This window comes from Neofelis nebulosa, chromosome 14, assembly GCF_028018385.1.
Source record: "Neofelis nebulosa isolate mNeoNeb1 chromosome 14, mNeoNeb1.pri, whole genome shotgun sequence".
In the NCBI taxonomy this organism is placed as follows: Eukaryota; Metazoa; Chordata; class Mammalia; order Carnivora; family Felidae; genus Neofelis; species Neofelis nebulosa.
The window spans coordinates 10,194,611-10,211,420 of NC_080795.1; the positions used below are offsets into that span (position 1 = coordinate 10,194,611).

The 16,810-nt window shown below is 42.2% G+C and overlaps 1 protein-coding gene across 2 annotated transcripts in view; it reads right to left on the reverse strand.

Annotated features, from left to right (window-relative positions):
• Positions 1-16,810, reverse strand: part of NSMAF (neutral sphingomyelinase activation associated factor) — a 62,851-nt gene that overhangs the window by 18,264 nt on the left and 27,777 nt on the right. For both annotated transcript variants that reach the window (XM_058699645.1, XM_058699646.1), the window contains exons 7-13: positions 15,486-15,557; positions 15,120-15,167; positions 14,971-15,023; positions 6,404-6,533; positions 3,711-3,782; positions 3,250-3,358; positions 648-824 (exon numbers count right to left, since the gene is read on the reverse strand). In XM_058699645.1, coding sequence (XP_058555628.1) covers positions 648-824; positions 3,250-3,358; positions 3,711-3,782; positions 6,404-6,533; positions 14,971-15,023; positions 15,120-15,167; positions 15,486-15,557 — 661 coding nt within the window. The remainder of the gene's footprint in view (positions 1-647; positions 825-3,249; positions 3,359-3,710; positions 3,783-6,403; positions 6,534-14,970; positions 15,024-15,119; positions 15,168-15,485; positions 15,558-16,810) is intronic.

Sequence of the window (16,810 nt, forward strand, 5' to 3'; positions counted from 1 at the left end):
ATTTACTGCCCACAGTACGTTATTTAGAAATACTAGAAAATAAAATTATAATAGAATCATATTTTTGTTAGAAGTAATTTGAGAGATAAATACACAAAGTTAAAATGGTTGCCACTCATTCATGTAATTATTGATGGCTTTTATTTCCTTCTTTAAATATCTCAGTATTTTCTACATGTTCTGGAATGAATAATTATTACTTTTCGCAATCTCATTTTTGAGCGTGAATTTTAAAAGTCTATGACAACCTGGAACAAATTTTCAAAGTGAAAAACGTAAGTATTTCTAATGTGGTAATTAGAGGTAATGCTGGTAACTGGCTTCAAATCGTCCGCCTACTTTCTGGGCAGGTCTTTCCGAAAGTATGGCGGGGGGGGGGGGGGGGGGGGGAGGGGGGGGGAGGGGCTTTTGTTAGGACTAAAAAAATTGAGATAGTGGAGAAAACACCTATGAAACCCATATATAATTTATGGAACACTTATCCAGTGTCTCAGAATGGACATCAGCAACCTTCAGTAAAAAAAAAAAAAACCAAAAAAACCAAAAAACCAAAAATCAAGATGAGTTCTAACGTGCTTACATATCACAACACGATTCTCAGTGAGAATTCATTCTTCCCTCTACAAACTCAGCGCGGCGGCAATTACCCAGTTCTGCGCTGCAGTAATCGTTTATTATCCACGGAAACACCGGGTACTGAGAGAGGTCGTTGCAGCTGCGGTCGGCCAGGTTGTTGAGGTGCAGGAGGTACTGGTAGTTGGAGAGGTGCCCGCGCTGCCACTGCAGGGTGTAGCTTTCGGCCGTGCGCTCCGCGACGTGGTGCTCTGAGGAGGACGGGGCCGCGGTCACCACCGAGCTGGGCGAGCGCTGGCTACGTGGTACTGAGCGTGTAAAAGCTAGGAGCTTTCAACGGAGGCCCTTCAACGTGTTTTTGAAAAATACATTTTAAGAAAAGGAGGGGCGCCCGGGCGGCTCCGTCGGTTGGGCGCCCGACCTCGGCTCAGGTCATGATCTCACGGTTTGTGGGTTCGAGCCCCGCGTCGGGCTCTGGGCAGACGGCTCGGAGCCTGGGGCCTGCTTCCGATTCTGTGCCTCCCTCTCTCTAAGCCCCTCCCCCGCTCACGCTCCCTGTCTCTCAAACATAAATGAACATAAAAAAAAAAATTTTTTTTTTTAAAAAGAAAGAAAACGAAAAGGAGGCTATGGCTGGTTTTCACCAAACGGCCGTTGTGTTGCGTGACTATCTCCAAGATCCAGGAGGGAATATTATCACATATATGGTATAAAACATACTTATGTATCAGATATATGAAAGAAAACAAATAGGAAGGTATGGAGCAAATATGTAAATTACATGGTAATGCATAATACTTACTATATTATATATAGTCTGCCACATACACAAAGCGCTTGAGTTTTAACGCCCTAAAGAAGCCATGGCCGCTCGTAAAAGCTTATTTCCTCCATTTTTTTATGCAATCAAAACAAAAATAATCTTTCAGTCTTCTTTTAGATTAGGAAGAGGTGTACGACAGCTGCTTTGCCAATGCCTGTGCATTATGTATGCGGGTGAGGAGCAAGGCTGAAGGAGAAAAAGGTCTCCGGCAGGAAAACCTAATTTCTCAAATGAGAAGAGCCAGAAGGGCCACCCCCTCCGCCGCCCAGAACACCTCAGGAAACTTGGAATCAGTATGTGGCACCAAGGATAGCTTTCCTCTCAGAGAGCATAAAGTGACTGACTGCTCTCTTTTGTTGAGAAAATTCTGCTGTCGACCTGTTGCTGGCTGCACCAAGCCACTTATCTAAGTCATCTGCTGGCTCAATATTTACTATTTACTTTCACCACGTTGCTTCTCCGACCAGCTAAGAGGAAAGGGGTTAAAAAAATCAAAATGCTTCTTCTTCTCATTTCCCACACTCAGAACACCTCAGAGAAAGTCTGACCAACCTGAGGAATAATACCAGAGAGAATAAGGAAGATTTACAGAAGACAGGTTTTTAGGTCATGGCAAGTTCCTTGACTTGAGATTTGAGGACTCACCATGAAAGTTGAGTTTTTTGTTGTAATCTTGTTAAATAGTTAGAGAAATAAAATGAAAAAAAAAATTAATCAGGAGGCAAGAAATAACAGTCACCTCATATCAGAGCTATACTTAGGCATTAAATTAAACGTAAGAGCTTAATGTGAGAAGAAAAAAAATGAACTCTAAACCTACTAGAAAATAAAATATATTTCTTATTGAAAATAAACGATTCTTCTTTGAGGGAAAATTCCACTTCCAAGGAAGTAAAAGCAGCAAACAAAATTAAGATGGCATTCACAAAAGCCCAACATCTATTTTTGAAAATCAACCCATTGTAGTTTTTATGGTTTACAGACAACTCTGTAAACAAGAATAACTCAACTGAACCGTAGACAACTTCATATCGTTTATGCCTAAAAAGAAAAATATAGGTGTTCTTTCTAACAAAGGTGGGAAAATTCACATTTTTATGGAAGACTGAGGAAATATTAATTAAAAGCAAATCAAGTCGGCTAAGCATCCGACTTCGGCTCAGGTCATGATTTCATGGTTTGTGGGTTTGAGTCCTGCATCAGGCTCTGTGGGGACAGCTCGGAGCCTGGAGCCTGCTTCAGATTCTGTGTCTCCCTCTCTCTCTCTCTACCCCTTCCCACTCACCCTCTGTGTCTGTCTCTCAATAATAAATAAACGTTAAGAAAAATGTTTTTAAATAAAATTAAAAAAGCAGATCAAGTCCCATAGTATTGTACTGAGTACAAAAGGCTCATGTGCACCTTCGGTGCTGTTTTTCAGCTCTGCGATTAAGACCACAGCTAACGCTCACAGACACATGACTGGGTAACTCACAGCCTCATATTAAGAAACCAAGTCTTGGTTTTCATAAACGAATACAAGACATGAATGAACATAAAAAACAATTAGATGGATTCTTTAGAATTCATTCAACGTGGGAGGTGTTAAAATGTAAAAAACATTTAAATGTATTTATCAAGAGTTTTTAAAAGATGCAATTGGCATGAGCTATTACCAAGTTTCACTTCTATCTCCCTCGGTTTTTGGAAGGCCATTCTGCCAGCCACAGTCCCTGCTGAGGAGAACCAAGCAGACCCGGAAAGGGGATTCTACATACAGCAAGCTTCTTACTTCCTACCCCAGGCACTTAGGAGTTGAACTAGAAGATAAACAGAATAGAAGGAATAGATACAATGAAGGGTGAGCACCAAACCTAGATACGTGGCAATATAAAAATAGAGGTCATCTCTGTCTTGAGGTTCATAGAACTTCAGGTAGATGTCAGAACAGAGGTCATCTTCGGTGCAAAACACTTCCAAGCCCTGTAAATTCAGAAAGAAAACAGTAAAGTAAATAGCGTTGTATTTACCCTGCAATCTCAAAACAAGCTACGTGAGTACAAAAGCCTTTCAATTAAACATTTCTATTTTTTATCTGTAGGTCTTATTTATTTATAATCTCCACATACAAATTTGATTTAGTGACGTGTGTGTGTGTGTGTGTGTGTGTGCGCACGCACACAGCTCATCTGAAAGAAAGACTCAGAGTCAATGTGCTTATGACAACATACCCGCACTTTTCAATCACGCCCTGGGTGTGTACAAGCGGAGAGACCACTGGCTAAACTGAAGACATGACAGTCCTCCACCCAGAAGGGACACTTTGGACACTCACCAAAGGCATGAGGCCATGTCTCCTCTTGTAAATGCGGCGGACATCCTGGAGTGTTATCTGCACCACGGGTTTCTTTAAAAGTAGAAAGGCAGCTTCAGACATCAACACTCTGACACAATTAGAAGCTGTCCTTTAGTATCAGAAAGGTGAAAAAAAGGGCCAAATCTTGCTTTTCCAAAGCGTTACATGTGAACAACTGGAAAGGGAGATTTTATGGGGCGCCTGGGTGGCTCAGTCAGTTGAGCATCTTGGTTTCAGCTCAGGTCATTATCTCACAGTTCGTGGGATCGAGCCCCACTTCGGGCTCTGTTGCCGACAGTGTGGAGCCGGCTTGGGGTTCTCTCTCACCTTCTCTCTCTGCCCATCTCCCACACAGGCACACAGACGCACTCTCTCCACTTCTGGTTTTACATGCTGCTCTGCCCTTTTTCTTTTCCTTTTTTTGTTTTTATTTGTTTTTAAAATGTTGATTTAATTTTGAAGGAGAGACAGAGCACGAGCAGGGCAGAGACAGAGAGAGTGGGAGGCACAGAATCCGAAGCAGGCTCCAGGCTCTGAGCTGTCAGCACAGAGCTGGATATGGGGCTCGAACTCACGAGCTGTGAGATCGTGACCTGAGCCGAAGTCGGATGTCCAACCAACTGAGCCACCCAGGTGCCCCTGGTCTGCCCTTTTTCACGAACTTTATGACCTTGGACAAGTTCTGTTACCTTCACTCAGTACCCAAAATATGATAAATGCGCTAATCTATCGCTCAGGATACTGCCAGGCTGCTGCTGAGTGACAAGGAATATTAACGTGCTGGTACAGGTAACTTCTCAGGAATTTTGCTTTTTATAGATCAATGGTTTGCTTACAACTGACACAGTACATCTTTTTATTTCTGTAATCATCTTTATTTCTGTAAAAACTACATTGTGTTAAGGCTCATAAACAACTACACTATTAAGCAGGTCCTCTAAAAGTTTTGTTCTTTATGAGGACGAATATTTTCTTGCTTCTCTAAAGGCTTAAAACACTAGTAAGGGGAGACCAAGGTTAGAAAAGCCACTGAGGGGTCCCTGGGCGGCTCAGTCAGTTAAGCCTCCGACCCTGGGTTCCGTTCTGGGTTTCAGCTCAGGTCATGGTCTCACAGGTCATGGGACTGAGCCCCACGTCCGACTCCATGCTGACAGGGCAGAGCCTGCTTGGGATTCTCTCTCTCCTTGTCTCTGTGCTCCTCCCCCACTCTCTCTCCCTCTCCCTCTCCCTCCCCCTCAAAATCAATAAATAAACTTAAAAAAAAAAAAGCCACGGAGATTGGCTAAAAGGTGACACATCCGTGCTTTTCCTGAGCGAGAGGGAAGAGGAGCCCACAGAGGCCAGGATGCGCAACTGTGGAAACTGCCTGAAGACTGGTCAAGGATCCTAGCCCAGAGATTTGGGAGGGGATGTATGCTCATACTGTGGATTCTCAAGCTATGGCACATACTCAGATATTTTCCTACAGTTTTGGACCCAAGCCACAGTAACAGTAGCGGCCAAGCCAAGTATTACACCAGGAGAGAACGCCCATCAGCAATGCGTAGGGTCTACTGCAGGGCTCGGTGAGGGTGCCCCGCCACCTGGTGGACAAAATTGTCATAGCACCACTTTTCACACAAAAGTGTTAGATGTTTTTTTTTTTTTTTTTTTTTTTTAAATTTTTTTCAACGTTTTTTTATTTATTTTTGGACAGAGAGAGACAGAGCATGAACGGGGGAGGGGCAGAGAGAGGGAGACACAGATCGGAAACAGGCTCCAGGCTCCGAGCCATCAGCCCAGAGCCTGACGCGGGGCTCGAACTCACGGACCGCGAGATCGTGACCTGGCTGAAGTCGGACGCTTAACCGACTGCGCCACCCAGGCGCCCCTAAAAGTGTTAGATGTTTTAGTGACATAGTGACTGAGTGACCAGCCTGGAGAATTTCCAGGATGCAGCCTCCTACGACAGAAAACACGTTCTTTAAGCTGAAAGTCGCACCAAATGGTCCGACTGTCTTATCATGGTGTATTAGGATTTCTGTTCTTCTAATGAACCAGGCCAAAAAGGGGTGAGATCCAGAGAAAGCTACAAATCTTTACAAACTTTAGTGTGAAAATCTGAGTTCAAGTTCACTTTCTGGCCCAGTAAGCCTAAAGTCATTGTGAAAGAGGAGCCTGTTTCCAGAGCAGAAGCACTACAGCTGCCCCATTCCAGCATCCGCACACACACCCCGCGCTAGCTGGCAGAGGGCCACTTCGTTCGCTCCTTTGCGTATGGAGACCTACTGAGTTTGTTCCTAATTAAAGAAAAACAAAATATACCGCATATACAAACGCATAAACAGATGTACAGAAAACATCCATTTCTCGAAGTGCTTCCGAGTAGAAAGCTGTAACAAACCTCCACTGACTCTTCACTAAAAGTGGGAGGGGCAGGGTTTCTTTTCACCGCACTGAGAACAAGTGATCCCCAAATTACGGAAAAGACATCAGAAGAGCTCAGATCTGGATGAGCAGGCCTCGAGATGACACAGGGAGGCCTGTTAAACACGCAGCTGCTGGAGGGGAGGGGGCGGATTCTGATCCTCGCCAGGACAGGGGAACACTGTAACCGCGAGGTCAGGCTCACAGGGAGGGTGAGTAGTCTGGTGCTAACACAGCCGTCCCGCTGACCCTGTGTCCTTCCTCACCGGGTGGCCGTTGAGAGGCTGGAAATACAGGTTTGTGTCCGTGATGCACACGTGTCCAGGGTTCGTCACCAGCGGGGTCACCATTTCTGCCTGGCATTCCATGTGCAGCTTTTCAGAAACACTCTGGAATCTGACAATACAGTTTGCAGCAAAAGCGAGAAAAATCAGAAATCAATCTAATTTCTAGGTTTAACTTTCTCTAAGGGAGCTATAGCCTGACTATGCACGAGGTGTCTAAACACAACATTTAATACAAGAACAACGGTAATCTAAATTGGTCGCTTAAATCAAACGGGCATTCTTTACACAAACAAAACCCTGACATTCTTTTAAATGGCATAATGAAAACTTAGAAAAAAACAACAGATGAACTTATGTATCATAGAAAACAGACAAGTAAATTATACTAAATAATCCCTTATAGCTCAACTCTTCTTCCTCCCAACATAAACTGGCCTTGAAACCGTTATTTTTAAGTTTATTTATTTTGTGAGAGAGAGTGCGCACGGCAGAGGGACAGTGAGAGAGGGACAGAGAATCCCAAGCAGACTCAGTGCTCTCAGCAAAGAGCCTGACGCAGGGCTCGATCCCACAACCATGAGATCATAACTAGAACCAAAACAGTCGGGCGCTCAACTGACTGAACCACCCAGGTGCCCTGAAACTATTCTTAGATTAACGTATTTTGCTATTTGGGGGCCACTAAGCCCTATTTTTATAGTCCCATAAGTCTTCTGGAGTAAATGGCATTTACTTCACATTCTACTTTAGGAGGCTATGAGTATATAATTACAATCACTTGTATGTCAGTTCCAAGGTAGTTCTTTTGTGGATTTACTGCAGAAAAACCAGTCACACATGATTTTTCCACTATCTCCTCCTAAATCGTTTAGTCAAAAAAGCCCATTTTCCTTTTTTTTTTTTTTTTTTTTTTTTACTAATTAAAACAAAATAGAGGGGAAACAACCATGTCATCGATATTTTAAAGCAATTCCTTTGTAAAAGTAACTGGGATAAAAATAAATCTTCCCTGGGGCATCTTGGTGGCTCAGACGGTTAAGCATCTGACTTCAGCTTCAGGTCATCGTCTCCTGATTCGTGGGTTTGAGCCCCGTGCAGGGCTCCGTGCTGACGGCGGGGAGCCTGCTTCGGATCCCCCGTCTCCCTCTCTCTCTGCCCCTCCCCTGCACATGTGCACACATGGGCTCTCTGTCTCTCTCTCAAAAATACATAAATATTAAAAAAAAAATCTCCCCTGCAAGTAACAATGGGACAAAAGCCCGCGGGACAGACTTGAGGTTCCTTGAGAAGTCAAGGGGACCTCAGAGCTCTCACCCTCACCACAAAAACCAGCTGGAGGGCTACACAAGCCTTTTACAAAGCCATCAGAAAGCTTAGATGCAAAGAAACCTAAAAGAAGAGAGAAACAGCTGGGTGGTGGGAAGAGGAATGACCTGTGTTAGAAGGGGAAGGGCTGAGGGATGGAGAGAGGTCTGCAGGGAAGCAGAAGGCAGAGTCAGGACTGAGAGTGGAGGTGCAAAGATGCTGCCAACCGGGGGGAAAGCAGACGGAGGTTGCCCCCGGCTCCGAAAGCAGGTGGTTCAGCTCCATGGCATAAAGATGGCTCTAGGGATCCTCTGAGGGCTCGGATCCCAAGCCCTGCCGGAAGGAAGTCTCAATCGCCCGCAGCAGAGACGGGGAATGGAACGAGGGCTGCAGTGAAGCCCTGACCCCCCTCGATCAGGGGTCACATGGTCAGCACCCTGTCAGAGCCTCAGCACAGGTGGCCGGACAGAAGAAGGGGGCGCACAACTACTTTTGGAGGTAAATAGTATTTAGTTCAGTCTCCACAGTTCTTTTTAAAACCCAACACTCAGCATACGGTAACAAGTTACAAGAAACACAAAGAATCCAGAAAACATGACCCATGCTCCTGAGTGAAAAGATTCAATGGAAGATGACTCAAGGTTGGATCCACCACAGGGAGACTTCAAGATCATAAACACGCTAAATATCTAGAAGATGAAGAACATGTGTGAAGACAAAGGGAATTTCACCGGAGGAATCAAAACTAGGAGAAAGAACCAAGAAGAAATGCTAGGAATGAAAAATCTGGATGGGAGAAATGAAGAATTAATTAAACAAGCTGAACAGACCGGAGATAGCAGGGAAGAAGTCGGGTCAGGCTGAAAATGGGTGAATAAAAAGTGGCCTGAAACAAAATGATAAAAAAAAAAAAAAAAAAAAAAAAAAACAGAACAGAACAGAGTATCTGACAGCTGAGGGAATATACAAAACACACTGACATAGGCATAACTCCAGTTCCAGGGGAAGAGACTGAAGATGGGGCAGAAGAAACACTGAGGGAGAGAATGCGGAAGAACCGACGAGAGACACGGGTTCTAGACTCATGTTACCCCCAAACCGTGAGGTCCCCAGGCAGGATGAGCACAGAGAAAACTACACCTTACATGCAGGCAACAGGACAACACATGACGTGACTTCACAGCAAACAGGGGACACCAACATACAAGAGAACAGAATTCTTTAAAATAGTGACAAGAAAACCAACCCAGAATTCCATATCCAACAAAAATGCCCTTCAGAAATGAAGGGGAAATAAAGATATATTCAGAGAGACCTACTCCGAAAGAAATCACTGAACAGGACTGCACTACAAGAAATGTGACAGAAAGTTCTTCAACCCGAGGAGAAATGAGACTAGATTAAACACACTGGAGTTGCAGAATGAGTACATGTTTAAATATCTGAGTATATGGAACAAGATGTATTTTTCTGTATATTTAGTTTACATACACACATGTACGTAGCTAAATTCTTTTAAAAATCAAATGATTTTTTTTTTTTTTTGAAGCAAAAATAAGAACACCGCGGTTATGGGCTTCATGCTAGATATAGAAATATAATATAAGACCATAAGATCAGGTCTTATGGGCAGGAGAGGCCATATGGAAATACACTCTGTAAAGCATTGTTGTAGAGTAGTGTAATATTATCGAAGATACACTATGGTCCCAGGTGCCTACTGTAATCTCTAGAGCAACCACTAAAAATGATACAAAGTGGCACAGCTTAAAAAGTCAAGACAGTAGACAAAATGGACTACTTAGAAATATTAGATTTACCCCAAAGAAGGCAAGAATGGAGAGTCAGAAAAGCCAAGAACAAATGGAATGCTAACAAATACTGAGATAGGGGATTTAAAAGCAACTATATTAATAACACATAATTACAAATGAATTAAGCATCCCAATTAAAAAGGGAGGGTGTCAGACTGCATGAAAAGCAAGACTCAACTACATAAAGTGTGTGTTGTCTGGTAACAGAATGAAGACACAGACAGGTTAAAAGTAGAGGGACAGATGGGGCGCCTGGGTGGCTCAGTCGGTTAAGCGTCCGACTTCAACTCAGGTCACGATCTCGCGGTCTGTGAGTTCGAGCCCCACGTCGGGCTCTGGGCTGATGGCTCAGAGCCTGGAGCCTGCTTCCGATTCTGTGTCTCCCTCTCTCTCTGTCCCTCCCCCGTTCATGCTCTGTCTCTCTCTGTCTCAAAAATAAATAAACATTAAAAAAAAAAAATTAAAAAAAAAAAAAAAAGTAGAGGAACAGAAAAGGAAATACCATGCCATCATACCATATGAGGAACTCGTATGGCCAGATTAGGAGAGGACAAAGCAGACTTCAAGACAAATGGATAAAGAGGGATACTTCATAATGATGAAGGGTTCAGGGCATCAAGAAGACATTACACATCTAGGGCTCCTGGCTGGCTCAGTCGGTTGAGCATCTGACTCTTGAGTTCGGCTCAGGTCATGATCTCGTGGTTCGTGAGACTGAGCCCTGTGTCGGGCTCTGGGCTGATAGTGCAGAGCCTGCTTGGGATCCTCCCTCCCTCTCTCCCTCCCTCTCTCTCTCTTTCACCCTCTCCCACTCATCACGTTCTCTGTCTCTCTGTCAAAATAAACATTTGAAAAAAAGAAGACATTACACATCAAAATGTACGTGAACCTAACAATATAGCTTCCTAATATACAAGCCATGAACTGACAGAAATGGGAGGGGAATAATCCCACAATCATTGCTGGCAATTTTAACACCCTTCTCGCGGTAACTGATAAAACAAATCAACAAAAACTTGCCAGAGTATAGATGATCAAAACAACCATCAGCCAGGTGGAACCAAACGGCATTTACTCAACACTATATTCAACAACTGCCCAGCACACCTTCCTTTCAGGGACATACGTAACTTTCACCAAGACAGCCCATATGCTGGGCTGAAAGCAAATCTCAACATACCAAAAGACTGGAGTCATATGGAACGTATTCTCTGAACCAAGATGGTATTTAACTAAATGTCGGTAACAATAACAAAATCCCCAAATAGGCTGAAGTTAAATAACACACTTCTAAATAATCCATGGGTCGCAGAAGAGATGGCACAGGAAATTACAAAATATTTTTGCAGTAATGACAGTGAAAACATAAAATGTGTGGGCTTCAGGTGAAGCCGTGCTTAGAGGTCAATTTACATGTAAGTACAAAAAGAAGGTCTAAAATTGCTGATCTGATTTTTGTAAGAAGCTAGAAAAAGAACAGTTAAACCCAAAGGAAGCTGAAGGAAGGAAATCAGAAGAGGGGAAATCCATTTTATATAAAATAGAAAAGTAGAGAAAAATCAATAAAGTCAAAAGTTGGCTCTTCGAAAGGTTAATAAAATTGACAAAGCCCTGGAAAAGCTGGCAAAGAAAGAAAAAACACACAGCTTCAATGTAAGGAGTGAAAGAGGGACGACCATCACGACAGATCTTACTGACATTAAAAGGACAATAACCATTTCACACCAATAAATGTGCCATGAAGTGGACAAATTTTTTGAAAAACACAGCGTAACCAAAACAGGCACAGGAAGAAACAGACAACATACACAGTCTCATGTCTAGTAAATAAATGAGTAAGAGCCCTCAGGCCTATATGGCTTTACCAATGAATTCTGTTAAAAACTTAAGAAAGAAATATAATCTGACAAGCAGTCTTTCAGAAAACAGGATGACGGAACATTGCTAAACTCATCTGATGAGGCCAATAGAACCCTGATAGCAAATCCCGACAGATACATTAAAGATTTATGGAGCAACATCCCTCATGAACATAGAGGCAAAAATCCTTTACAAAATACTAGCAAAGCAAACCTAGTGATATCAAGTAATAAAAAAAGGAGAATACATTATGATCAAGTTGGATTTATCCCATGAATAAGGTTGGTTGAACATTGAAAAAAAGAATCAATCAATGTAATTCACAACATTAACAGAATAAAGTGGGAAAAAAATGATCATTTCAAGAAGTGCAGAAGAAAAAATTAACAAAACTCTAAACCTATTATTGAAAATGCTCTCCGCAAACCAGGAATAAAATGGAGCTTCCTCATTCTGATGAAGGGCATCTATAAAAAACCTAGAGCTAGCCTCTTTCTTCAGCAGTGAAACAAACCCTTTTCCAGTAAGATCAAGGACAGGGCAAGTATGTGCTCCCATCACATCCATTAATTAAACAGCACAATGAGGCAAAACGCAGAAATAAAAGCCATGAGGATTTCTGTGAAACTGTCATTATTCACAGATGAAACGATTATGTATACAGAAATCTACGCAATTTAAAGAAACCCACCAGGACTAATGAGTAAACCTGGAAATGTCACAGGATACAAGGTGGATGTAAAAATCAAAGCAGGCAACAACAACAACAACAAAACACTGTATTTCTACATACCAGTAACAAATAATTGGAAGAAAACATTTAAGTAGCAACAAAAGAAATCACAAATCTAGGAATCTGTCCAACCAAATATGGCCACATCGACAGACTAACCATATAACAACAGGAGAAAGCAGGTGAGTTGTAGAACTCTGTGTGCTATCTTTACACCTTTCCTTTATACCCCAAATTAGTCAAAAATAAAAGACTTTCAAGGGGATTTTTGGGGTACATATGGGGGCAACTTGAATATGACACTATAAATTACATGATGCTATAGAATGATTGCCACTTGAGTACTGTAACAAAATGGAGGGGTGCCAGAGAAGATCCTTGTAAAAGACACAAGTTGAGATAGTTATGGGTAAAGTGTCATGTCTTGCAATGTAATTTCTAGTGATTCTGAAAAAGAATATTTTATATGTAACACATTTACGTACAAGTACACACGACTTATAATGTATATACACATATATGTAAGTATAAAGGAAATATAAATATCAGACATACACCCACACATACACACACACATATATATACACACACATCTACTTGTACACACACAAACACAGAACGTGCAAGAACTAAAGCAAATCTGACAAAATGTTAACAAATTAACCCTTGGTGACTCATAGGGTATCTCTGTTCATTATCTTATTCTTCGGACTTGTGAGGATTTGAAAATTTTCAGAATGAACGGTAGAGAAAAATAAACGTAGTTATCTTTTATTTCTTCAATAAGAAAGTATTTCCTTGGAACTATGATGGTCAAAGTTTACCTTTCTTTGAGAGGAAGTATACCACACGGGAATATGGCATTTTATACAGTAAAAGTTTCTTTTCTAAATTCTTCAGCCTAACATTTTGGAGGCTGGATTAAATTAAAACCTCCACAGTGAGCCATTTTTAAAATTAATGCGATGCTGAAGCCCAGGACTGAAAAAATCGCTACTCAGAATTATGCATTCTAAGTAGGTCAAGAGAAGCTAATTCTTCTTATTCCTTTTCCTTCCTAAAAAGGAAGCTATTCTTCCCCTGGCAATCCATTTACCTAAAATATCCTGCAAGTATTAAAACAGAAAGAAAAATTAATGCTTTATAGGTGAAACAGAAAGAGAAGCAAACAAACATAAACAGAGAAACATTATTGGCCAGATGGCTTTCCTGGCAAGTGCTTCAACACTCTAAAATGTAGTGTAAGGTCACAAATCTCACAAAGATAGCAATAAAACAGAATATTACAAACTAATCTCATTTATAAACATAAGCCTGGAGCAAAAGCCTGGCATATGATAATCCATAAATGAGTCTATTCAACCAATACTTTCTACGTTGTCTTAAGCTGGAGTCATTACAAATGTACGAATCTGAAATAAGAATCTAAAATAAAAATGGTATTTAGTGAACAGGGACTGTAATAATTTATGACAAGATTTTGTACATATTAAAGAATTTACATATAAAGTTAATGGAACTGATCACAAAGTTTAGCCACAAACTGAATACACAAAAATCCACTGCATTCCATGTATCAACAATGAACAGGAAAGGACTTTTTAGGACATCATTTACAACACTGTCAGAAATATGAAGTCCCTGGAATAAATCTAACACAAGTGGGGAAAGACCTTTACAGAGAAAATCATAAGGAAGACGTTAAAGAAGGCCTAAATAAATGAGTGATTCATTGCAATCCCAATCAGAATCCCAGCGGGCTTTCTTTTATGGAACTTGACAAGCTGTTCTTAAATGCACATAGAAGTGCAGGATAAGGCCAAGAATAGCAAAGACATAAACTGAAAAGGAAAATAAAGTGTGAGGCCCTGAACCTGTAAATATCAAGAGTTATTATACAGTTAGAATGATTGAGACAGTGGTATTAGAGAGGAAATGCAGATCTACTTAATAGAAGGCAAGAAACCAGTAAGAACACAGGTCCGTACAAAAAGCATAATTATTTGCAGGAAATATGTTGTATACTTAGAAAAGCTGAGAAAATCAATGAAAAAAATCACCGGACTAGTAGGAATATAGTTTCCCAGTCCCCACAGGACACCTTCGTAAGGTACCTATTACAGCTTGAAGGGTCGGATAAGACTTTCCAGAACAACTGGAAACAAGTGACTTCAGCCAAGCTGAAATCAGAAGAATAAGTAAGAGTCAGCCAGATGCAAAAGAGGAAGGAGGCTGAATGCTCTCAGTACAGGGAACATGCAGGAAGGCTCAGAGACCATTTGATTCAGGATCTGCATAGATGCAAAGAGCTGGAGCACAGAATTCCACAGGACACCAGCGACCACACATACTGCACACACAAGGGCTAGAACCTAAGCCACGTAAGGTTCAGACTTTACCCTGAGGGCAGCTGGAAATCCTGAAGAGTTTTAAACAGACGTGCGACATAATCAAGTTCCTTAGAAAAAGCACATTTTCAAGGCATGCTCGGTAGGGAAGAGAGAATAGGAAAAGAGAAGACTGGAGTCAGGTGGACAAGCTCACAGCCGCTACAGTGTTCTGAGTGAAGGCAGTGGGGGCCTGAACTCAGGCCAACAGCAGGGTGAAAAGACGGAAGTTGACGGCCTAGAAAGATCTTAGTGAGCATCAGTCCACAGGCCTGTCTGGCTGACCCAAGTCAGGATGGAGAAGCGGAGGCAGGGACATTCCCGACAACACGCAGGTCTGGGGGCCGGGACGGTGACATCGGCGGTCTGGGACAGGCCAAAGGAGGCACACGGATCAAAGACATCTGCTGCTTTTAGAATCTGGGAACGAAATCATTAAAAACTTACCTGTTCTTGTCAAATGATGTCCTAGCCAAACGCGACTGCAAAATAGCGGTTATCTATTAAAACAGAACCATTAAAAAATTAGGATTTAGGAGTGAAACCTCAATACAATTTAATTCACGAAAAGGACACCGATCTTTAGAAACTCTTACCATAGCAGTTTGGTCCCCAAGTTTGTCAAGGCAGGACGCTCTGTGAAGCTACAATATACAAATGTACAAGATTTTATTTTTTTTTCTCCAAAACGATAACAAAGATATTTCCTTAGAAGCAATGAAAACCAGCAATCATTCTGTTCCTCGGTAACAGGTAAGATCACTTCTGATACATCTGTGACTTCTTCCTAACATACAGTGTTCAAATGCAACATATTCAAGTAAATCTGCTTCATATTTAGAAAAGAAATTATGGTTTTAGAGAGATGTATAAATAAGATTTTTTTTTCTGTTTTTAAGTTTCTGCCTAAGCGTGCTTTGAATTCTCTGCCCAGGGAATGCCCGAGGAAGGCGCTGGCTTACCTGAAGCAACGTTTCCACGACATCTTCCACTTTCCCTGAAACATCCAATTCAAAAACGTACTCCATTGTGCCCTAAGAAGAAGGGAAACAAATCAAATCAAGGGAAGAGAAGAAGCCCAACCATACTACTTTAGGAACATTTGCAATGCCTCTGCTGGGCTGTGCCCGTGTCTGCCGGCTCCTCCCCCTGGAATGAGAGCTGGGGGGTGGGGGAGGGGGCAGGAGCAGACCCTGCCAGACATTACTGCTACATTTATTATTTCTTCCCTTCTGCAACTTTGGACTCAGTTGGCTGTTTTCTCTCATTTCTCGAGGTGTGTAGTTAGGTTTTTAAATCTGAGATGTTTCCTTCCCTGACTGTAGGTACGTATCACTAGAAACTTCCCCCTCAGTACAGCTTTTGCCGCATCCTGTAAGTTTAGGCATGTTCCGTTTTCGATTTTGTCTCGAGGTGTTTTTTAATTGCCCCATTTCTTCTTTGACCTACAGGTCGTTGCTGGTAACGCCTGTGAACTTGCCTTCTGCTATGTATTTCTAGTTTTAGTCCACCACGGTCAGAAAAGATGTCTGGTATGACTTCAATCTTCTTAAATTCATTTTGTGACCTGACATGTGCTATGTCCTAGGGAATGTTCCTTGTGCTCCTGAGAAGAATGTGTATTCTGCTGCTGTTGGGTGGAGTGTTCTCTGTATGTCTCTTAGGTTCATCTGGTCTATACTGTTGTTCAGATCCTCTGTTTCCTAACTGACCTTCTGTCTGGATGCTCTACCTATAATTGAAAGTGGGGCATCGAGGGGCACCCGGTTAAGCATCCAACTCTTGATTTTGGCTCAGGTCATGATCTCACACACAGTTCGTGAGATCGAGCCCTGCGTCAGGTTCTACACTGATAGCACAGAGCCTACTTGCCTACTTGGGATTCTCTCTCTCTCTCTCTCTCTCTCTCTCTCTCTCTCGCTCTCTCTCTCTCTGCCCCTCCCCGACTGTGTGCTCTTTCTCAAAATAAAGAAACATTAAAAAAAAAAAAAAAAAAAAAAAAAAAAAAGGAAGTGGGGCATTGAGATCTTCTATTTTTATTGTGTTGCTATCAATTTCTCCCTTCAATTCTGTCAATGTTTGCTTCAAACATTTAGGTGCTCAGAGGGCAGGTGAATATCTCCTGTGATGGTTAATGTGATTTGTCACATTCTCTCCTCTTAGCCCTGAGGGAGCGTCTGCTGGGCTGCACTGTCCTCCGTCTGCTGCACCACAGGTCCCTGGAGCGGCAGCCTGATGCCCAGCTTTTCCTTGTGGTCGGTGGCCCCAGGCATCTAGAGCATGCTGG